Source organism: Poeciliopsis prolifica, unplaced genomic scaffold (assembly GCF_027474105.1).
Source record: "Poeciliopsis prolifica strain line A6 unplaced genomic scaffold, Auburn_PproV2 SCAFFOLD016, whole genome shotgun sequence".
Taxonomy (NCBI): Eukaryota; Metazoa; Chordata; class Actinopteri; order Cyprinodontiformes; family Poeciliidae; genus Poeciliopsis; species Poeciliopsis prolifica.
In genome coordinates, this window is record NW_026562391.1 from 8,234,796 (window position 1) to 8,258,172 (window position 23,377).

The 23,377-nt window shown below is 38.4% G+C and overlaps 3 protein-coding genes across 4 annotated transcripts; 1 reads left to right on the top strand and 2 right to left on the bottom strand.

Moving 5' to 3' along the window:
* Nucleotides 1-642: 642 nt before the first annotated feature.
* Nucleotides 643-5,073, bottom strand: LOC129367057 (zinc finger protein 426-like). Its single transcript, XM_055041281.1, has 4 exons — nucleotides 4,386-5,073; nucleotides 4,169-4,302; nucleotides 3,402-3,510; nucleotides 643-3,039 (listed from the first exon to the last, which is right to left on the bottom strand). The coding sequence occupies exons 1-4, from the start codon at nucleotides 4,669-4,671 to the stop codon at nucleotides 1,850-1,852; spliced, it is 1,719 nt and encodes a 572-aa protein (XP_054897256.1). The 5' UTR covers nucleotides 4,672-5,073; the 3' UTR covers nucleotides 643-1,849.
* Nucleotides 5,074-7,013: 1,940 nt separating this feature from the next.
* Nucleotides 7,014-11,873, bottom strand: LOC129367059 (zinc finger protein with KRAB and SCAN domains 1-like). Its single transcript, XM_055041282.1, has 4 exons — nucleotides 11,217-11,873; nucleotides 9,832-9,953; nucleotides 8,617-8,725; nucleotides 7,014-8,425 (listed from the first exon to the last, which is right to left on the bottom strand). The coding sequence occupies exons 1-4, from the start codon at nucleotides 11,476-11,478 to the stop codon at nucleotides 7,311-7,313; spliced, it is 1,608 nt and encodes a 535-aa protein (XP_054897257.1). The 5' UTR covers nucleotides 11,479-11,873; the 3' UTR covers nucleotides 7,014-7,310.
* Nucleotides 11,874-13,272: 1,399 nt separating this feature from the next.
* Nucleotides 13,273-22,319, top strand: LOC129367044 (uncharacterized). 2 transcript variants are annotated; one of them, XM_055041251.1, is made up of 6 exons: nucleotides 13,273-13,358; nucleotides 13,571-13,891; nucleotides 16,515-16,693; nucleotides 16,797-16,839; nucleotides 16,951-19,052; nucleotides 19,137-22,319. In XM_055041251.1, the coding sequence occupies exons 2-6, from the start codon at nucleotides 13,621-13,623 to the stop codon at nucleotides 20,955-20,957; spliced, it is 4,416 nt and encodes a 1,471-aa protein (XP_054897226.1). In that variant the 5' UTR covers nucleotides 13,273-13,358; nucleotides 13,571-13,620; the 3' UTR covers nucleotides 20,958-22,319. The 2 variants fall into 2 exon arrangements, with proteins under 2 accessions (XP_054897226.1, XP_054897225.1); XM_055041250.1 differs by lacking the exon at nucleotides 13,273-13,358 and having other exon boundaries at nucleotides 13,371-13,891.
* The last annotated feature ends 1,058 nt before the right edge of the window (nucleotides 22,320-23,377 follow it).

Here is a 23,377-nt window from a genome sequence, read left to right on the forward strand (position 1 = left end):
TAGATCAGGCACAAAGATTGGCTAAAACAGCACCAAGAGATGCTTGTTAGCACGAATTCTTTTCTTTGGTGGGTCGCTTTCTTTTCTTTTTTTGTCTTTAAATAGAGGCTCTGTACGAAGTTACACAAGGAGATAAGCGATCATCTGAAAAGCTCCATTAAGCCATTGTTGGGTGAAAGAAGCGGAAAGGGTGACATCTAGTGTCCAAAAAAGTATGGTGCAGTAGAGCTGTCGTCTTTTTTAAATATGTCTCATATTTGTGAATTCAAAAAGTAAATTGTTGTTTCTTTTTTTGTCAGAGGAAGCTGAAATTTTAACAGGGGATATAGACTTTTGGGTGCCACTGCATAAGTTTCCCTTCTTGAACTGATTAATGCAATAAACTAACTTTTGAATATCAGTCTAATTAATTGAAATGCAAACCTAATTAAGTGAAATGCAAATCCGACTTAAAAACATCTTTAACATAGATATCTGTGTCAAGGTCATAAGTTTAAATCTCTCTAATACTGTTGAATTGATAAGAAATATTAACTTTAATATTGCGAAATCTGGCGCCAGGAATTCTTGTTACATACATAATTGTACGTATAACACACACACACACATCTGTCATGTAAATTAGTTGAGAAACAATTGTTCTATGTTTATAATTTAATAATAAGATAATAAAAATATAAAAAATATGCAAGACAATATACATATATCAGAAGAAGACAATTTTACATCAGATAACAATGCTGAAACTATTTTGAGCCTTAGGATTTGGACATATTAGGACACCTTGGATCATTGTCCTGCTGTACAAATGCGCTTGAGATGAAGATCATAAACTGATGGCTGGGCATTTTCTGATGGATATAATAGGAAACACAGAACATTTACAGAATCGTATCCCAAAATTCAAAGTGATGGGTTCAAATTGATGTCAGCAAAAGTTTTGGGCTTGAAACTCTCCCATGGATGACTCAGCTGCCCAGCTTCTATTTGCATTATCTTGTGTATGAATGGTACAACATCTTACACAAGGTTTGATTTTGCCCTGCCTTTTTAAGTGTTTAATCATGAACACTGATGTTCACTGAAGTAAGGCTGGCAGTGCTTTTAGATGTTGCTCTGGGGTATTTTGTATTCTATTGGTACACCTGACTACACCTGGGAAAGTCCACATTTTCTTGCTCTGTGTGGCTAAAGACTGAATTTTGTTTCACTAAATTCATTTCTAAAACTCTAGAAATGACTTTGTAACCTTTCACAGGCTGTCGAGTACCATTTCTCATCTGATGATGAGTTTTTTTGAAATCCAAGGAATGATTTTTTGTTATAAGATAAGTTCAATTTAATTGATTATCTTGATTGTTGAGGTGTATTTATTATCAAAAATATAGGTAATTCCTCAGTCAGCAGTAAGTTGGGACTATTCAATCAAATCAATCCTGGATAAGGTTGATTTCGATTGGTTTTAGTCTGATATTAAAGCTGATTTAAAATATGAAACTGCTGCATCACAGCAAAAATCTCTAAGGGGACAAACATTTTTCATTGCACTGTACATTTATAAATAACTTGCAGTCTACGTAGCAAATAACTCTAAACATTTAACAGTTAGCTGGTTCATCTAACAATATCAAAACACGCCACACACAGCGTTTGTCAACCTACAGTGAGCCCAGGACACCTGTAGAGGTTAACAGGTGAGCTTCATAGGAATGCACAGAACTAATCAAATCTAGAAATGTAGTCTTGTGATGCAGCCCACCAACTGTGCTGCACTGCAACATGAGCCCTGACCGTCTAAAGCTAAAACACAAACATTCATGAATTTTCTTTCTGCTCCAGATCTCTGAGGTCAAACGTCCAGATGGATCCTCTGGTGGCGTTTCAGGTTGCATTTCTGGGTGAAGCGTTTGCCGCATGCCAAGCAACAGTAAGGTCTCTCGCCTGTGTGGACGCGCCGGTGGGCTTTGAGGTTGCTAAGCTTGGTGAAGCTGCGGCCGCAGAGCGGGCAGCAAAAAGGCCGTTCACCTGTGTGAATCTGCATGTGGGCTTTCAGGTTGCTGGGATGTGGAAAGCTCTTGTCACACTCCTCGCAGCGCAGGAAGGGCCGGTAAAGTGGAGAGTCAGGAAGGGAGACGGGATTGCGGGACGACTGATGGCAGTTTGCAGGGTGATTGTGGGATTTGATGCTGACCCATGAGGTGCTGGCGCGGTGCAGAGCTACGGTCTGTTTGTCGCCCAGGTGAACGCGCTGCAGTGACTGCAAAGACGAAGCGGCTTTGGATGTGGAGGAAATCCTGTTGGGGTTATTTAAAGGTGCGACCTGAGAGTGAGGGTGGGAGAGCACTGCTGTTGTCATGTTTGACAGTCTCTGTGGCGGCTTCTTCAGTGGTCGGTGCAGGTGTTGTATAGCTGCCTGTAACCTGAGTCCTGAACCCCTGTGAGACTGGAGCTTCACTCCCTCCTGTGCTGAGGATTTGTGGTAAAAGTGGTTTGGTTTATGTGCTAAGTTCACCCTTTGTTCCTGTAACGAACCAGTGAATGATTGTGTCCCAGCTTTCTTTTCTGTACTCGCCCTGTCTGTAAACCCATCAGAGTCGATAAGGACTTCTTCTTTAACAATCACGCTCGGCGTGTTGTTGGCTCGCAGTCTGGCTTTGGGAGATTCCGAACAGGAAACCCGATCTCTGACTGAGGTAAACTGAACATCTGCTCTGGCAGAGCCAGAAAGCTCATGCTCCAGATAATTCACAGAACCTTTAGGTGGGCCTGGAAACTCAGGTTCTGTGCCAAGCTTGTGATTCTGCTGGAGCCCAGCTGCTGAGGCCAGCAAGTCAGCCCACTTGGAATTAAGTTTGAAAGCTGGAACATCGGTCTGGTCCACTGCCACTTCGGTTTCGTCTTGGGTCTCAGGATACACACAGTCAGTGGACATGTGTGGGTCTCTCTTAATGACAGTTCTCTGCAGCTCTTCACTGTATGTTTGGGCTGGTATCGGCTGTGCCTCAACCAAGTCACTTGCATCCTCTGGTTCAGCTTCACCTGGAAGAATTTAAACAGATTTATAATAAACTGAACAACCACAATTTTTAAAATATTTTATTTGGTTATGTGATAAACCAACATAAATTAGGGCGGTGGGGTGGATGGAAAATAATATCTGAATATTTTTCAAAAATTATTTTAAAAATCTAGAAAATGTGTAGTGTCTTTGTTCAGCTGGGAGAATTTGTCAGCATGAAAACTATGAGCTATGCACTCCAAGTTTTTTTGTTATGATTCATCTCTATGGTGGAGACGGCATTATATTGTGGAGATGCTTTTCTTCACCAGAATTAGAGAAGTTCACATGTACAGTTATTTATTTTTTTAAACACTGTTCATTTTTTGAACCGGATACTTACGATCAGAAGTACTGCTCCACTCTCTCAAATGCAGAGAACAAGAAGACAGTTTCTTTAGTTCTTCCTCTTTCATTTCCAAAGATGTCATGATTTCCTTTTCTCCTGTGACCTGAACAGAGAATATTATGTGATGAAAACCAAGACACAGTACAAAATCATCTTAGTTAACATTTTACGATCTGTACATTCTTCTCAGGTTTATTCCGACTGAAACAAGCTTTGTAAATAACATTTTCAAGCCATGTTGGGTGCCAAACAAGTTCAATGTTCCACTACAGAAGTAAACGCTAACCAAAAACAAATGGGCTGTGCTGCCTGTTTTCCAAGGTGCCAGTTTTAGAGGCTATTCTTCTCCAACACATCCGTACCAATATCAGCCAACACCGATATGGGGGCCAAGATGTTTTATGTTAAAAAGATTATCTACAAAAGACCGGTGCTACTGCAAATAGCAAGGCTGGATTAAAATACCCGACTAATCTCATTTAACTTTTTGATTAATTTATTGATTATTTATTTATTTCTGCTCTTTAATTTGTCTTTGTTGAAAATCAAATTGGACGCTTTTCAGCAGCTCTGTCTTACTGTCTCTATATGTCACTATTTTTCTTTCGCATCCACTGAAAGGGTTTTACGCCGTAGAAACTGTATGAGTGAATATTTTAGGAGTTCTATAGATGCTTTTCTTTAAAAAGGCTTCATATCTTTTTTTTAAACTGCCAACCTCCAGGCGGGCCAAATTACATCTCAACAGTCATGTGACTCACCTTTGACTCTCTTCCAGGGCTCTGGATCGGTTCTGGATTGTCTACTGGCTCTGTTTTGGATTCTTCCCTGCTATTTGACAACCAGTGTTCAACTCCACCATCTGGATTCTTCACCTCGCATTCACTCATTGTGTCTGCAATGAAAAGGGAAATGTAATACATTAGTGTAACAGAGTTACCCATGACCTGCTTTGAAACTCTTGCTGCATGTTTTTACCATGCTCCTCTGCTTTTGCTTTCACCACGACAGGACTCTGATCTGCTTCATTGTCCGCCAACTCAACAGACCCGTCGGTCCTTTCTGCATCCCCGCCGAGTTTGCTCCCAGTCCACTGCAGCTGCAGCCTCAGAGAATCCACCTCCAGTTTGCTGCGCCTCACCTCCATCATGAAGACGTCCTCCACCAGCCTGGTCACCTCAAACATCGCTGTCTTCACTACAACCTCCATCACATCGGAGAGCTGGGTCTGAAAGGTCACAATGAGGGTGTCCAGGTCCGACATGATCCACTGTGTCCTGACACCCTGCGAGTCTGTCCTGTAATGTCCACTTTCAAAACTGTTTGGGGGGAAAATCTTTTAAGAGTGCTTTTGGTTTGGATCAGCCAGACATCTGTTTGTCGGTATCGGATTCCCTGGTTAGCAGGTGATGATGTGGCGTGACTTAACGCTAAATATTAGTACTGATTACTGCTGACATCAGATATTCACCTCGTGATATTAGCATGACGCTAGCGTCCCGCAAGCTAAACCTCGTTAGTAAAATAAGCGAGACGCAACAAACCATGGAGCGCATGCGCGACAACGCAACCGATCCGAACGTTCCGCCGTGGATTTTTAAATAGGATGATCAGGAACAGACGTTAGGATGAAGAAGGCAGCCAGTACCCACTTTGTGAAGCTTGTTTTTGCTGATGACGTCACAGCTGACGCAGTACGGTGGCCCGATGCTAGAAAATGATTGCGAAACGTTTTCGGAAATCTCTAGATATGACGAAGTTTTTATTTAATTTAAAATACGCTTCAAGAGCTTAAACAAAAATTATTGTCTAGTTTATTTCTAGACCACAGTGGGGGGGTTGCTAAATAGGGTGTCTAACGTACAAAGCATTCATATGCCTTCAACATCTTTTCAAATTTTGATCAAATACAAACTGAAAACGAGTTAAAACATAAATAAAAAATAGTGCGAATACATAGAATGAAAAAAAATTCTACATATTTCCACTGATTGGCAGTCTTATCACAGGAAGGATGAAGCTATTTTTCTTAATATGAAGCTGCTGAATATTTTGCAAGAGGTCAGCAAGGAGAACAAACAGTGGTGAAGGCTGATGGGGTCTTTTGTGATCGATCGCCTGAGCCCTGGTGAGGCAGTGTCAAAGATGGAAACCAGTCCTGATTATTCTCTCAGCTGTCCTCACCACTCTCTCTACATAATGCCAATCAGAGGCATCACATGTCCCAACACAGACAGAGATGATGTTGTCCTGTTCTCTGTAGTGCCTCAACAGAAAGTGGTGAGAATGGGAAGGCAGAGGTTTGCTCTTCTCGTTCAAAAATGTGCAGACGTTGCTGTGCTCTCATCACTTGACCAAAGGTGTGGAGGTCAAATTTTCTGATCTGTATTCCCAGGAATAAAATCCTGCTGACCCGCTCCGGACAAGGGAAGTGTTGAGTCCAAGTGGAGCTAGATCATATCCAAGACCGTGCATTGGGATGTGTGTAATGCTGACACCCATCCCACAGTCCAGACCCTCACCTACGTCTAAATGTGGTTTCCTCTCATAAGCAGGGGCTTACATGCAGGAATTAAAATTACAGAATGATGGTCTGATAAACCAAGGTGAGAGCTGTCATTACAGCTGCTTTAATATTTGTGAAGGCTCTTTCTAATGTTTTGTTGGTTAATATAAAATCATATTTGTGTTGCGCATTCATACCTCAAATGATGCGTAGCAGTAAGTCCACCAAAATATATTTCTAGAATAATGAGGGAGGCTGAATTCAAATGCAATCTAAAGTTTAGTATTTGGAAAATGTCTTGAAAACCAGGTGTTCTTTCTTTCTTCTTCACAATAATGTGCCACTTTGTTATATTCTCTACATCACAGGTTCTAATGTGACATGTAAAAAAATTTCACTGTAAATGCAATGTAATGGTACAGAGCATTGTCTAACGGAATCAATTAAAACACAGTAATAGCATCAAAATGAAAAGAATTCCACAAATAAAAAACGATCAGCATTTCAGTCTATTTCCTTCTTTAAGAAAATGAACTTACTGTAAAGAGAAATGAAAAACAAGTTGTGGAACACTTAAACGTACCAATATATCTGTAATATATCAATTAGACAAAATACATAAAAAAATGAGATCTACTCAGGCATAGGGGATAATACTTCATGATCCATGATAGTGATTGACTATCTGCTCAATTTGAAATGCCTTGTTACTGAAATGTGCTATACAAATAAAATTTGATTGACTTTACAATCCACTTTAAAAAAGTGATTTATTCTGAGTAAAAAAAAAAAAAGAAGCATAATTTATAAATATTTGATTAAAGCAGTTTTAATTGCTATGGTTACCTAAGGAAAATAACCAATCTTTCTGCTGGATATGTTAAAAAAATCTCAGTTTCAGGATACATGACACCCCTACCTGATGAAACAAGCTGAATTATGAAAACGTGTCACAAGCTTTTCTTGAACTGGCAAGAAAGCATTTAGTTCAGCTCAAAAATACTTTAATAATCCCAGAGGGAAATTAAAATTCCATGACTGGCTGCCATACAGCAGGTTGATTATTCTATTTCAGAAGCAAAAAGAAAATAACCAAGTAATGACATCCAAAGCCAGTTTTATTTTTTGTGCGGTTGAGAATTCACATTGAGTACATTCTAATCAAATACAGTGAATTAAATATACAAAGTGTGCAGGTGTTGAAGACATCAATTTAAACATAAGAAATATTACATTTTGTCATTTATTTTCATAATAAAACATATTTAAGTAATTGCATTAAATAAATGCAACCGACAACTAAAGAGTTTGAAACTTAGCAGTGCAAACTTTTATTTGTAGATTACCAAATTGAAAGAAAGAGAGCACCATTAAACCCAAACTCGCTCAGTTTAGTCCTATAGGTCTGTCACATGTTTGCGCTGATGTGACTTGAGGTGGTCCAGCCTTTTGAAGCTGTGGCCACAAATGGCGCAACAGTATGGTCTTTCCCCCGTGTGGGTACGCTGGTGCACTTTCAGGATATCTGCTCTGGTGAAGCTCTTATCACACATGCTGCACTGGTGAGGTTTTTCCTGCGTGTGAATTCTTTGGTGCAGCTTCAGGTTCCAAAGGCGGCTAAACTTGTTCCCACAAACAGGACAGCAATAAGGTTTGTTGCCTGTTTGACCACATTTGTGAGTTTTTAAATTGGCAAAGGATGGGAATCCTTTTCCACAGTGGCTACACAGATGGAGGCCCTGCCCTAAGTGGATCCTCTGGTGGACTTTCAGATTACATGCTTGAGTGAAGGTCTTTCCACACTGGTTGCAAATGTACGAGGATCCTTGTCCTGTAACTTTATGGGACTGTTTGTGGGGCTTTAAAGAAACTGAATTAGGTAGCGTAGTACAATAAAGGTTGTGGGTGGTGCTCCTTGCTTCATTTTCTGAATTTTGATGATGTAATCTTTGTTGCAAGTTTAAAGTGTCATTGTATGAAGCTGAGGATTCATATGATGCAGTGGGGAACTGAACTTCCTGTCCTCTGAAGCTCATTCTGCTGCCCAAATCATCAGATATCTGATCGGAGTATCTGATATTTGGCTCCTGCAAATATCCTTCCTCATCAATAAGCAAGCCGCTGAACTCCCCACTCACGTCACTGTTGGTCCTAACAGGGGAGCTCTCAGTTTCTCTATTCTGTGGAGACCCTGCTGTATAACACTGGTGCTTAGCTCCTTCAGGGTTTTTCCTGTTCTCGTTAAATTGATCCACATAACTAAGGCTGTCAGGTAGATGGGTTGGAGAATCCGGTAGCCCATCATAGTTATCCATCTCTCCATATCCAGGTTTGCCAAAGTTCCCCAAGTCATTCAAAACGTACCTGTTCTGGAAATTTGATTCAGAGAGGACCTCCGATTGTCTATCTTGGCTCAGCTCCGATCTCTGGTCAAAACCAGGTTCCCAGTTAACATGGCAAACTGGGTTATTCTGCTCACTGAAATGTTTACTTGGTCCTGGAAGACTTGTTTCTGAAATTATATGAACAAAATGTCAAGCTGGTCACAATAACACACCTGGCATATGAATGATGCAGTCAGCTTTCAATGTGGATCACGTTAAATTCTCTAACACAAAGATTGCAAGGCATGTTTTTCTCTGTACTTTGTAGTGTTTTCATAAATAAATACTGTTTTCATCACCAACATGCATAGAAACTCACCTTCTTTGCTAACACTCCACCGGTGGGATTCCTCGTCTTCTGGCTGGATGCTCTGAGGAGTTTCTTCTTTGAGTTGTCTCTCACATGTATCCTGTTGTACACCTGCACCCTGGAAGATAAGCAAAAATACAAAAGTTGCATTTAGGGATTTTTTTCTTTTTTTTTTTCATCACTGGCTGGAGTCTTAAAGGATATCTCTACTTGGGTTAATTGCTGAGTGAGATTCAGAAATTTGCCATTGTTTTGTTCAAATGCTTCAACGTCTACTCTTTTTACAGAGGTAATAAAATGTGTGTATTTTAATGAATAATAATTTATATAGATTTTTTCATTATTTACGACTTTGATTTTGACAGAGACAACTAAGGAAATCAGTATGTTTTTGTTTTGCGATGCCACCAACAGCTGTCCAGGTCAAGAGAGCGCTTGTGTACACACATCCATATATTCACTGCAATTTACAAAAACATAATCTCTCTAAATAATAATTTCTCTACGATTATTATCATCATTGCAAGTCTGAAGCCATTTTTGAGTTTTTTCTACTGCTCTGAATCAGTCTTAAAAGAAGAAGTTCATAATATAATCTTTTGTGGGTCCTGAAGCCAACGACTCTTCTGACAGCAAGACTCTGTATAAACAGCTACTAGAATGAGACTTAATTGCCCAGTAAATTAATTTATTTCTCAAATCATAATGCATATCTGACTGATCTTATTGACTGCGACAGGTGGATGTACCAAACCTGCTCCCCAAAACACAAGCATGAATCCCCAAACCAAATACACACATCACTGGCAGTGATGTGTGTATCACTGATACACACACTGTCAGTAGAATGAATTTAGATCAGCTGCTTTAACTCCACAATTGGTGAAGTATTTTGAATAAAATTTTGTTCTTTAATGCCTGGGATGGTTTTATAAAGAGTACTTTTTAATTAGGGAAGTTTGCCTCTTCTCTATTTGGAGTCACGGAAGACGGGTCTACCTTGGAAAAAAAACAAATGTTTTAAAATTAGCTATTCAAGTTTTTATGCAAGCATCCTGAAAGCCTGTTTACGATTATTCATGCTTAAATTTGGATTACTAGTATGCACTAGTATGCAGTTCTGCAAACTGTAATAAATCTGTTTAATGCCAAATGTATCAACTCACAAGCACAGAAAAACTTTGCAGCGATAGCACCCCAGTGTGAGTTCTTAAAAAAACCCACCTGTGCCTCACAGCTCCTCTCTTGCGTCGCCTTTTCAGCGTTTTTACTTAGTCTCTTTCCAACAGCGCCTTGGTAACTCTGTGCCTCTTCTTGTGTCACTCTCTCCTGTTTCAGGCTTTTGTCTGTGTGGAAGACAGAAAAAAATACACCTCACTCAATGCACAAAGGGTCAAATAGTTTTGATTATTAATTTTAGAACAATTTAATGATCTTTCAACACCTTTAAATCAATAATGAAGTTAGAACATTTTTTTAATATTTTTCATCAGGGTTTGCATCTCTGCATTATGTTTTGTTAGTTACCACAAATTAACATCTGACCTCACTCTGCAGGGCATTTTTTTAACCAGACAAACTAATCAACTAGCTAGAAAAAATTGCATTGTAAACAGTTGAAATAGTGAGAGATGCATATTTTTTATATATATAGAACTGAATATTTATGATTCTTTAAGTCCAATTCAGTTTCATTTGAGTTCTGACCTTATTCACTTCAAAAAGGTTAATTGGATAATATGTTTTCTTCATTAGTTCTGGATAGTTCCACTAAACTTATCTTTTAAAGTTGTCTGCTGTATTTTGAGTTTTATTTGGCTGTGAGCTGCAAAATATATTTGCAGCTCACAGCTATATATATAATATATTTCTGTTCAAGCCAAGTAAATACCAAAATGGCTTCACAAAATTATTTAACAACGGAGGCTTTTTGTTCAGGTAAAGATAAAAGTAACAGAATAGAAAAATGAATAAGAAGAAGATAATTAAAATACTGTATATGTGAGCAGAGATGATAGAAAATAAGAAACATTTGACTCATGATATCTAGATTATGATGGAAAAGAACACTGGAAATAATTACCAAAATGGTTCTATTTATTATGCTAATTGCATAATACATCGAATAATACATAGAAGCCCAATAAGCAGAATAATTCTGAATCGCTGAAGTATTTTTCTTGAAAACTACAGCTGTGCTACAGTTTGTAAGTAAGCAAAAGTAAGGTTGCCAGTGCCTTAACCAAAACGACCAAAGTGGTATGACTTGCCACTTTGGTCTATAGACCGAAGCAGAAATCACTATTAGTAATGGTTTTGATTTGAAAATTGATTTTCAAATCAAAATCAGAATGGAATAATGAGATGGCAAAAGATCCCAATGTTTGAATGAAAGGCAATGAAGGAGCTGACAATTTAGCACATCCTATAATCACTTATTTTAGAAATTTTGGAGCATCTATGAAGATTGCGTTCCATCTGTGAACGTTTCTAATTTTTGAGAAACTCCAGTGGGGTGATTTGTTGGGTTTATTTACCATGATGCATCTGACCAAGCTATAAAATAACTAAGATGATGTAGTTTTAGAGGTAGATGAGACATCACCCACCTGTCAGGATTTTGTCCTCTCCAGTCGTTCTGGCTCTCCCGCAGTCAACACACATCTCCTTCCCGTTGTCTTGCCTATCTTTCCGGCGGCTCTCCGCCGACTTCAGCCTCTTCTCCAGGGATTCCACCTGCTCCCTACACCGCAGCACTTCCTCGACAAAGCTCTCCTCCACCAGCCGTGTGATCTCATAGATTGCAGCCTTGAACACCGTTTCCATCACTCCCGAAAGCTGGGACTGAAAAGACTGAATAGTCTCCGTCATTGTGGCGAAAATGTCCAAATTAAACTTCAAAGCTCACTGGCAAAAAAAATTACTGACACCCACGTAAAAAAGGGCGGAAACTACTACAAATTAGTTTATTAAGGCAGATAATAAGGCCGCATAGGTTTAATGTTCAGCTGCTTTCCATGTCAGTAAAGCACAGCTAAATAAATGATCACGCTGAATTGTTAGCCACCTAGCTTTTCACACTAACTTTAGTTTACCGCAAACCCACCATCATCTGAAACATATCTCATCCTTTCCATTCTTTATACAGTCTACGTTCAAACAATACATAGGCGGAAAGGGTTACATAACAACGTAACAGCTAGCTTATCCCTTAATAGAAACTGTTTCTAATCGCAACTATTGTATTTCCCAGCACCACAGCCCGACTTCCTGCTTTAAAAAAAGAATACGGCTTCTTCTTCTATTTTATGGCGGCTGGCAAACAACTTAATGTGCAATACCGCCACCTTCCGGATGGGAGTATGGATCAGATTTTCTATTACAATTTTACTAAACTCTTTTTTTTAGTTTTGCTTTACATTCAAATCAATAGTATTCCTTTTTTGCATCGCTTTTAGCAAAATTGTCAGCCAACGAATTACGATTCCAATATGGGAAGTGATCCATACTAATTTGAAAACTGTGAGTTACATCCAGTATATATTGCCTTGAATACTTAATGTGGTACTTGAGTCTGAACAGATCTTAACCCTCTAACTTCTCCAATCCACTGGAAAATTACATTGCCATTAATGTATCTGTTATTTTTATTTTTCGTAATATTTAAATTAAAAATTACGAAATATTTACCTAGGTTATTATTTATCATTTTAGAGGCACCTGTATAGATCTATATTCTCTGAATATTTCCTTCCTACTTATATTTCCACCTCATTTCTTACTAATTATCTCCTTCCGTTCAGTAAAATAACTCGTTTTTTCTCCACAAGGTTGGAGAGTAATATGTCGACGATGATGTTCACTATGTCTAATATCAGCCCAGTAAGTTATGGTTGGTTGTGCTTAAAAATACGGTGGCCGAGTCTCTATCTCGGGGAGGAAATAAATGCGCGCATTACCGCCCCCACTTGGTTGAGTGATAATTACTTCTAATTCACACTAAACTTCTAATTTTCCTTAAATTATCCTTGAATATATTCTCTGCTTTCCTTGCATTTTATTATAACGAAAGATGTAAGATAAATGTTCTTCCCTCTGGGTGATATGCAGGGTGGAAAAAAAAATACGAAAAACCATTAGAGCATGAAAGATGTATTGTAAATTAGTGTGGTCATGTTCACACTTTTTAAATAGAAAAGTTCAATAAGTTATTGTGATCAACATAAAACTCTTCAAGACAAGATTTTTGAGGCAAGTTAGAAAGTTCCACAAACGTCTTTGGTTTACAATTATCTTAATAGGAATCAATGTTCTTTCTAAGGGTTGTTTCAAAGTTGACAATGATACATAAATAGATAAATAAATAAATACTTATTTGACGTTTAGTTTTGACTAATAATATCCACATGTTATTTTAATACTTACGTATCACTTTTGTCAACAACATATGTTTTTATTGAAGCTTTTCCATCTGTAATTTCCGGGTTTTTGTATTAATAGGCTTGACGGTGTTGCTTGTCGTGGAATTTATACGCGTTCGGAAAACTTTTAAAATAAAAAGAAAATCTCGTTGTTTTGATGATTTTCACGGTTCCACACTAGTGTCCGGTAGGTGGCAGAAGACGCGGTTATTTTTCATTCACCGAAGAAGAAGGAAGACACGGAAGTAGACACGTTTTAGCCACATTGTGGCATTGTGTATGTCACGAAATGGCGCGTCTGTAGTTTCGGAGGTTTATGTAAACTCAAAGGTAATTTGCTGCTAATATTGGTTTTGATTTATTCTAGTGGTTTAGACTATTTTCAATCACAAATTAGGATAAGAGTTTGTGACCGGATATTAGCTCAAGTCCAACCGTCATTTGATGTGCGTCACACAAAGCGGAGTCCGCGTTCCGTGCGTGTGAAGGAGCCATATTGGGTCAGCCGTTAATACCATGTTTTTAATGCTTTCGTTCCACAGCTGAACTGGCCTGGGCATAAACGGAGGGGGGGAATTTAGGTTTTGTCAAGATGTCGGCGGATGATTTTCAGTCGAAGTATGCCTCCGTCATGGAGAGTATGTTGAAGAGCGCCATCGCTGAGACGACGAAACTTTTTGAAAACATGGTGGATGAGCTGAAGGAAGAAATTTCCAAGATCAAGAAGGAGAACGAGGACCTGAAAACGAGATGTTACCAATATGAGACTGGCAAAGGCAAGCCGGTTTCTCACACAGGAGAAAGTCACTCCGTTACAGAACCAGGCGATGCCTCTGAGAAATGCGACACTGCTATACAATGTGGTGAGTAGTTGCCTTTATTACACTAAGCATTAGCGCAGTACTTTTATTTATTGACTTCGTTTTGTCGTTGAGATTTTATAAGTCTCGGCAGAATTTCCGCGTTATTTTTGCTGGATAAGCTCAGCTCACGACCGTTACGTAATCGCTGCGTAATGCCAATCTTATCAGGAGGGTGGGATATATAAAACGAGGGAAACCGTACTGTGGTCTGTCGGTGTAAGGAACAGGTGAAAGCGAGAGGGATTCCGCAGCAGTCTTCTGGCGCTATGGCTACTTTTACTAATCACATGATAAATTTCCTCATACACATTTTCTCTCTTTTTTTTTTTTTGTCTGGAGCATAAAGAGACAAAGGGCCAAGAACAAATTAAGAAGTTGTTGGATACAATGTTAAAACGCTGGTTGTTTCTCAGCCTCCAACTTCATTGTTCGTTTCGTATCCGACTGCATCTAAGTAGTTTGGTACAGGACGTTTTGTACCATTTACGTGGTTGCCGCGAGAACGTTTTGTGCCCACAGTAACAACCACTAATTAAAGTAGTTTCTTAAAATTGGCTGTTAGTACGGAAGCGTTATGGGACTCAAATATTTATCTGCAAAGGGTTTCTCCTTTGTTAACTGTTCAATTTCAAGTTTAACAGAAAAAGATTTCAAATGCATTGCCGTTAAATTCAATTTAAAATGATGTGCTTGAGAACATTTAACTCATCAGTGTTTCACAAATATTCTTGTTAAACCTGCAGCAGGTAACTTTTTAAATATGTTTTTGTACATATTTGGTAAAATCTTCACGTCTATTTCAGTAACATTGATGTGTTACTGAAATAGACAGCACCTGACTGTTGTTTACGCGTGTCATTACTATGCACTGTGTCAGGAATATTGGTGATCAGGAAAATGTCACAGTAGTACAAAAAATCTGAGAACGTATGCAGTGTTTTGCCATTAACTGTAAACGCTGTAATGAAATAACGCCCAGGGGTCTCACTTTTAACACAGATCAGCAAAAATTTCAATAAAAAAATGGCAAGGAAGTAGGAAGTAGTTAGTGGTAGTTTGATATTGACATGTGCTGCATAATTTGCTGGTTTTGTTTGGTTTAAGTGTAACTAACCCCCAAATCAACTTTTTTTTCATGCTAATAAACTGTCTAAAAAGGTTCATTAGCATTATGTCTTTTTGTTTCTGCAAATTTTGAAATTTTGTGTAAGTTTGTTTAGCTTTACAATATTTTAACCAACGCTGTCTCACTGCTGCCCCTCTTTAGGTCGAATGATGTTTAAGCTAGAAAATTTTCCTATTGGTTACAGCAATACGGCTCGGTACAACTTTGTCACAGAACAGGTTCAGGTGTTAAAGCTTCCCTCCCAGACTCACCAGTGTTAAAGCTTCCCTCCCAGACTCACCAGTGCTTGGTGGTAAATCAGTAGTTGCCACCAGGCAAGCTCCCCCGCAGCTCCCACTCCCTGCTGTGAATGCACAGGCTAGAACGTATGGACACTGATGATGACAGGTAAAAAGTTTCCCCATAATGTTAGGATGTTTCTCCACCTTACATGTTGGAGGCTACGGTCAGGGTATACATGAGTGTGATTGAAAGTGCTAAGACCCTCATCCTGTCTGATTGTTTCTAAACATGAGCTGTTCATTTTCACAGGTAGCAGTAGAATCACTTCGGAAGAGGCACAGTTGATAGATTTTTATTTTTTTTAATGATTATCTAAGTCAAAATTTACAGTCAGGACATGGTAACAGTTGTAACAACAGGTTTTTTTTTTTGTTTGTTTTTTTTTTTTTTTTTTTTAAAGAAAGTAGCTAAATACTGTGTATTTAACCACAAAGTTTCACACTTGTTTTATATGAGAGTGAGAAACATACTCTTGTAAAAACTAAACACTTTTAAACTATATACTAAAAGTGCACACTATATTTCAACTGTCTGGTAAAGTGCAAAGGATTGACGGTGTTCCTGCTGCTTTTATTTTTTTGCTGTTAATTTTTTTTTTCCTGTTAGAGAGCCCACTGTTCCCATACTGGGACTTTTATAGAGGTGCTATTTTACTCTGGCAGCTCTCCTTTGTCATTTATTTGCCATTATTTATTTCTAAACCGCTCTCTCACTTGTTACAAATGGTTTAAAAGTCTCGTAAAAATGTGTCAGACTTCTGACACATTTTTACGATGTGTCGATCTTGGATGGTGGAGTAGGGCTGTGACTCACTACATGTTTTTTTGTGACTATTCCAAAGGATGCTTTCAATTATGAAGAGAAACGCTATTCAGATCATGTGGCAAAAATGCAAGCAACAGCATATTGTAGTTTTGATTTGTTAATACAGTCAGGGGGCATATCGGACTACCAAGAATGCTGCTTTAGCACTTTCCATTAATTGTTATAGTGTTCAGCGAAAAGTGGTTAGTAATATAAAACAAGATAACTCATGTATTGCATACATTTTATTCAGCACATGACTAACTGGAGTAAAAATACACTGTTTCTGCTAAAAAAGGAAAAATTATTCAAAAGGCAGTAATGTGTATTAACTTCACTATACCATGTCAAGTTGTGTTTAGAGTCTGAAAAGTAATTTGTTTGTACTGATGTTTTTATTCGTGTTTACAGATCTTGTTCCTTGCCGAACAATTCTGGTGGAGGAATGTGAACCTTTAATGCGCACAGAACTGGAAAGGCACAGTCAGCAATGCAACTATAACTGGAACAACTACAGTTTACAAGAGCACAACTATGTCAATTATAGAGACAGAAATTCTCAGATGGAGTTTGTAGTTGTCAAGGAAGAGGTGTGTTTTTAAGCTTGGTACTTAAAATAATTCCCATATTTTGGGGGAACATTTATTATATGTTAAATTCCTGCAATAATCTCACTGCCATTATTCTCTGCAGTCCCAGTTCAAGCAAGAAGGTGATGATCCTGAATTTGAATCAGGTGGTAATCAGAGCCTGCATTTTTTTTCATGCTGTGTACTCTAATTGTTAAGTATGTCGTATATTTTTCACTAAATTCTCTTTTTCATTTATCATTTTTTGTGTTAACCAGGTTCATCTGTGGCTTCTGTTGGTGGAGCTCCAATTGGAAGACCAAACATAAACAATTCTTCAACTGCCCAAATAACAGTACCTCAGAAAACGAACAACCCGGTGGTTTTACAGTTATCCTGTTTAGAAACTGAAAGTTCAAAGGCAACACACAACCAGTCCACTGACATGCAGCATTCCTTGGTTATTTCACTTAAGGATGCCCTGAGGGATGATATTAAGGAAGAGTTGGAAATCGTGGAAGTGGCAAAACAAGGACTCGCAACATCTGAGGGCAAACAAATGTTTCCTCACACGGACAGCACAACAACACATAATAAGCAAACCCATTTTGAGTCTGCATCAGTCAACACAAACATGGCAGGTGAAGAATTAAACAAAGAAGTCCCTGAAAGGGAAGATGATTCCAAGCCCAAATCTTCAACAGGTCGCAAAAGAGGACGCCCACCAAAGAAAACTAGGCAAAAACGAACTCTTCCTAATTCAACAGATAAAGATCCAAAACATCAGATGGACTTAAAGACAAAGGAGGTGACGCATGCTTCGCCACCATTGGTGACTTCATCTGTCATGAGTTCATCAATCAAAGAGAGTCCAGATACTTTGAAAGACGACATAATAGATGTTGAATCTTTGAGTTCAACATCTCTGCTCTCCAGCTTTTCCTCTGGAGAGCAACCCACATTTGAATTGCAAGAGCATTGCCCAGAAGTCGAAAAAGACCTGACGGCAGCTAAAATATCAACCACCTCATTGGCTGTTCCACTACAAGCATCTTTAGGTTTGCTCAAAGCTTGCCAGACTTCAGTCAGCCTTCAGGATGCCTTGCTGCTCGTTGAAGCTATGAATCAGTCAACTTTGGAAAAAAATGATCTCCCACTTAAAGTCGCATCACAGTCTCAGATCATGTCCAGTTCTGTTTCTTCTGTGGGTTCTTTTAAAGCAGTAGTTGAGACCCCAACAGTGCAACAGATGGCTCCTGTTGAAACTCTGTTCAGGTCGAATAAGACATCATCTGCGTCTGCTGATTTAACAGCTGCCACTTCATCAAAAGTAGTAGACCTTCAAAATGTCGTCACGCAACAACCGTCAGATTTGCCTCCAAGTTGTACTGCATCATCTTCTTTGTCGTCGGCTTCTGCTGCTCAGACTGTCATAAAGTCACTTCCGCTTCCTCTGATCCATAGGCCAGCACCCAATAAAGGACCTCGTACAATAATTATTCTCCCAAGACCTTCTCTTACATCTGATATTGCCAAAGCAGGGTCTCAAAACCCACATTCTCCAGTTAACCCAGCAACTTTGAACAAACGTCATCTACCTCCATTATCTACAGCAGCTACGCCTCCCCTTTCTTCAGTTCCTAAAAAAACTATTAAAGTTGTCTACAGGAAACAGGAACCTGTCATGTCTTTACAGTCAAGCACCATCTTTACAGATCATCAGTATGTGGCACCTCAAACAATAACTATTGTTTCAAAAGCGATGCCATCTGGAGTCTCCAGAGAACCTGAGACGATTGCTCTTGCAGCAAGCCTGGGTGACAAGGAATCCATAGCTCCTGTTCATCCAGAATCATCAAAACACTTAATGTCTGAGTTACAAGAATCAAGTTCATCTTATTCAGGTCATCCAACATCAACTAAAAAATTACACAGCACAACTGACGACCTCAACTCTTCTGGTCAAATTAGCTCTTCTGCTGAAAGTACAATAGCTGCTTTCCAAGAGCATTCAGGTTCAGAATTGTCAGCTGATGGAGTACCACCATCAGTATCTTCGTCATTAACCCAAGCTACTGAGCGCAAACTCAGAGCAGTGGTCAGATTAACTCGACTTCCGTTGTCCATTTCCACCAAAGAATCGGTCTTAATCTCAACGTTGGTATCCAAGGGTATTGTACAAGAAAAGTCATCATATGCTCATGTCTCAGATGAAACAGATCGACTAATTCCTGATTTGGAACACGACATTTTATGCAGTGACATGGAGGACGAACAAGAAGATGCTTTCATAACACAGGAGGATACATCTGACCCTCATGTTCAGATGAGTAAAGCTCAGTTTCTCGCCAAACTCTCTGTGTCACCTTTGGAAAATGAGGTAAGCTATGCAAATGCAGAAATATAGTGAAGTGTTTCTATTTTATTTTTGGATTGTATTAAATTCATATTTTCTTTTTTACAGCCCAACATTAATGAAATTTCAAATCCCAGAGGAACCAAATCCATTGTTTCTCGTCTACGTAGTCATCTGCAGGCTCATTTGGAATCAAAAAGAAGTTCGACAAAACAGGTTGCAGGAGAAGAAATGCGGACTGAGAACAAAAACAAGAAACCACATTTAATTGTTCAAGACTCAACCAAAATACCAGCTCAAGCTCTTTATATTGTCTCTCCAAGTAAGATTGCTTGTATGCAGAGTTTAGGATTGCACAAGGGTGGTGGTGAACTAAGTGGTACTTCTAGAATGTCAGTATCTACAAAAGAATTCCCTAATATAGGTTTTAAGAAGCCTTGCTCAGGTACACATAGTGTTATGAAGTCTATATCTGAAAGTCCAAGACAGTTGAGCTCTCCAAAAGAAAGTACAAGCATAAATGTAACTAAATCAACTTCTGTGAGCCCAAAGAATTCCCCTTCAAATAAAAATAATACAATTTCACTAATTAAAAGGTCTAGTTCTGTCAGTCCCAGGAGACCTACTTCTATAGGTTTCAAAATAACAGGAAATGATTCTACCCCTAAAAGTGCAAAATCCAGTTCACTGAGTCCTAAGAGGTCAACCAAAGTATCTTCTAGTCCCAACAAGACGGAATCCAGTGCAGAGGAAAACAACTCAAGCCCTGAGATGTTGAGCACTCAAAGTTGCTCTACATCACCTAAATCCAACCCCAAGACAAAATCCATGAAAAGGGAATGCAGTTCTTTCACTCCTAGGAGATATATTGTAACTGCAGACAGTTCTATCACTGAGATAACTAAGTGTGAACCTGAATCCCCCAGTCCAAAGTGTCTTAAAATGGCAAAAAATGATCCCAGTCCCCCAATGACTGCAGAATCTAATCCTAAGAAACCCAGACAACTTCAAGGCCATTGTGGTCAGAAAACAAACCATAAAGTTGCAAGTGCCAAAAAATTGACCAATTCAGCTAAAGGTAGGAGAAGAGTTGGGAAGAAAAGGGGAAGCTATAAAAAGAAAAAGCTGGAGTTACCAGTGATTTCATCCGGGGTTGTGAAGAAGTGGCGAGCTAAAGTGTGGTATCCTCCTACGCTTCCGCCCAATGAAAAACCTATGACGGATATAATAAGGCCGCCACCTCTAAAGGTAGAATACAGAATTCCAGATATACCCCTTAGTGCACCACCTATTGTGTCTCCCTTACAGCCATTGGCTGTCATCGGCAGGCATCTGCTAAGGAACCAGTGTGGAGAATGTGGCCGTGTTTTTAGTAACAGCAATGCACTCGAGAGCCATGTCAGTCTCCATAAAATATACCGGCCTTTCTCCTGTAAACTGTGTGGGAAGTACTTCCCAGACTCTAAGACTTTTAAACGTCACGATCGGGTGCATCGCAACGGCAGGATTCACGTCTGTCAACATTGCGGGAAGGGCTTTGTTTATCGTTTTGGTCTAAGCAAACACATCCAAATGGTCCATGGCAGGATAAGACCTTTTATCTGCCAGGTATGCGGCAACGGCTTCTACACCAAACGGGATGTAGAAATCCACATACGGATCCACACTGGAGAGAAACCTTTCCAATGCCACATCTGTGAAAGGCGATTTACAAGAAAAGTGGAGTTGAATGTGCATTTGCGGTGGCACAATGGAGAAAAGAGACACTGGTGTCAATATTGTGGTAAAGGATTTTTAGATTACAATAACCTGAAGAGACACAGATATACCCACACTGGGGAGAAACCATATTCCTGCCCACACTGCCCCAAGAACTTCACTCAGACTGGTCACCTGAAAAAGCACGTTAAAACTGTGCATAAAAAATAAAACTGGAGTAAATTTTTAAAAACGGGACCACCCTGTTCCTCTTGGTGCTTGCACTGTAAGAGAGAAAATCAGTTAATTTTACATGCTTATTCAAAAGTTTTTTTTTTTTCTTTTGTGTTAGTAATGATGCAACAACACCACAAAGTTTACAAATTTAGGGACTGGTTTTATTTTTCTTTCAAAAAAGAAAAGTAACTACATTGTTTTATGCATGTAAGGGTTTAGGAAAATAAACAAAAAATGGCAAAGCGTATAATGTGATTATAGATACATTGACGAGCCCTAAAATTTTAATAGAATTTGCACAAAATAGATGCAACTTTTAGAAGATAGGTTGATGTCTTATTTTTTTGTTATGTAACTCCATTTCATGGTATCTGCTGTTTAAAATAATACATCTGGAATTTAAAGTCAGTTATGCAAACTTGCGCTTTTTTATTTTAAGGTGGGAAAGAAGTTGGTTTTACTTAATTTGTGAGTAACAATTACCAGATTGCCCGTAAGCTTTATTTTCATTGCTTGCCATAGCTTTTAACCAGTATGTCATAGGATTATTGTCTAATACATACTGAATGCTTTGAAAAAGTTGTAGCTTTTAGGCACTTGTTTTAAATTATCCAGTGACGCAAGTATTTGACTCACTTTCCCATAACCTCACTAACACAATTAAAATTTTTAATGCAATATTGGAATTTGAACCAGTAGTGAACACATTGTTTATCTAAATAGAATTATTTTTATTTAAGAGATTTTTTTTTAATATTGTAATTTGTTTTATTATGTAGTTTTGTCAGGCTTAATGACTGTTGAATTGACTTGCTTTTGCAGTAATTCAATACAAGTATGTAAGCACTTAATGTATCAACATCAGAAAAGCTGTAAATGTTTTTTGCTTTATCTCCTGTTTGCACTGCTCATGGCAATATATATATATTTTTATAAATGGCTTATAATTCACTTAGATATCAAGATATGAACAGATTTAGCAGAAAAATTGTTCTGATATGTGTGTGATTTTGTGCATGCTTTTAAGTTTATTTTGACTTCATTTTATGCCTTAGTAAAAACCTTTTTGTCAAGCAGGAAAAAGAAGCATTTTGACAATGCTTGTCTGAGTTAAAGAAGAAAGCAGAAAAGTATTACATTTAATTCTATAATTACTGTTGCATTGCAAAAGTAATGATACTTTACTAATTGCCTAAGTTTTTCTTTTCAGTGCACAATATGTGAAAATGTTTTAACAAAACAGACTTGATATGTAAGATATGGAAGACAGCTGTATATATTGTAAAGTTACTGATTTCCGTCAATTTGAGATGGATATTTTGATTGAAGAAATAATAAATGTCTTGTACAAAAGTCTTCTTTTTGATGTTGGAATTTATGAGTATCTTTTTATCCTGTAGGCTTGGATTTATGCTACTAGGTGGTATATAACTTGTAAAATGACTTCAGATAGCTTAGTAGGTATTTTGGACATGTCTCACCAACAAGGTATTAGAGGAAGTCCCATACTGACTCTTCTTACCTGGATCGTCCTTAGTGTGTCCCCAGAAAGAGCTAGGAGTTATTTAGTTAAAGGACAACCTTTAGGCAAAAATGTTTGTCCACATATGGAGAAATAGGACTGCAAAAATGTAATTAGAATCTTAAAACTTATAATCGTCTCAGACAGCAATAAGTAATTAGATTTTGTCTTTTCAAAGGCAAATGGAAACAAAATTTTAAATGAGAATTGTTAAAAAAGGCATGTAAAAACTGCATTTGAAGAATACAAAACTAGGTAGAGATTCCAAAAATCCAACCACTTAATCTGAGAATCGTAAACCTCTGAGGTTTGCCATTATTTTTATTAAGGGGTGAGTATTTGGCATTCGTAATTTCAAACATTTTCCAGGTGAACAATAATGTTTATAACCCCTTCAAAGAAAAGCTTTGAGTCTAAGTTCCTTTGTTTGTTACCCTTCCAAGTATTACAAAACCCAACATGCAATGCATCACAACCTTTCTGAGGTAAAAAAGCAGTTCGCTCAAGCTCCCTTTAATCGCATGAAGAAGACCTTTACTTGCAACTGCTGAAGTGTTCTTTTCAAAGTTCGATTGATTATTTTATGTTGCGTCAGAAAGTGGTTCATACATCTAGCACTGTACATGACAAGGCAACTGAAGCATCTTATTATGCGGTGTTATTTAGTTAAAGGAGGTAAACTCCACAACAGCAGTAAAACGTATGAATAAAACATCAAGCACAGAAATGGGAAAAAGTATGTAACAGCAATAAATTTGTTGAGGTGTCTTTGCTGTCTCGGGGCTTATCCTTCTGAGAAAGCTAGAACAGACATTGAAATAAACCAAAAAGGAGAATGTTACAAGAACAATACCCGCAGTTTAGCCTGTAATAAACACTCAAAAAACAGAAA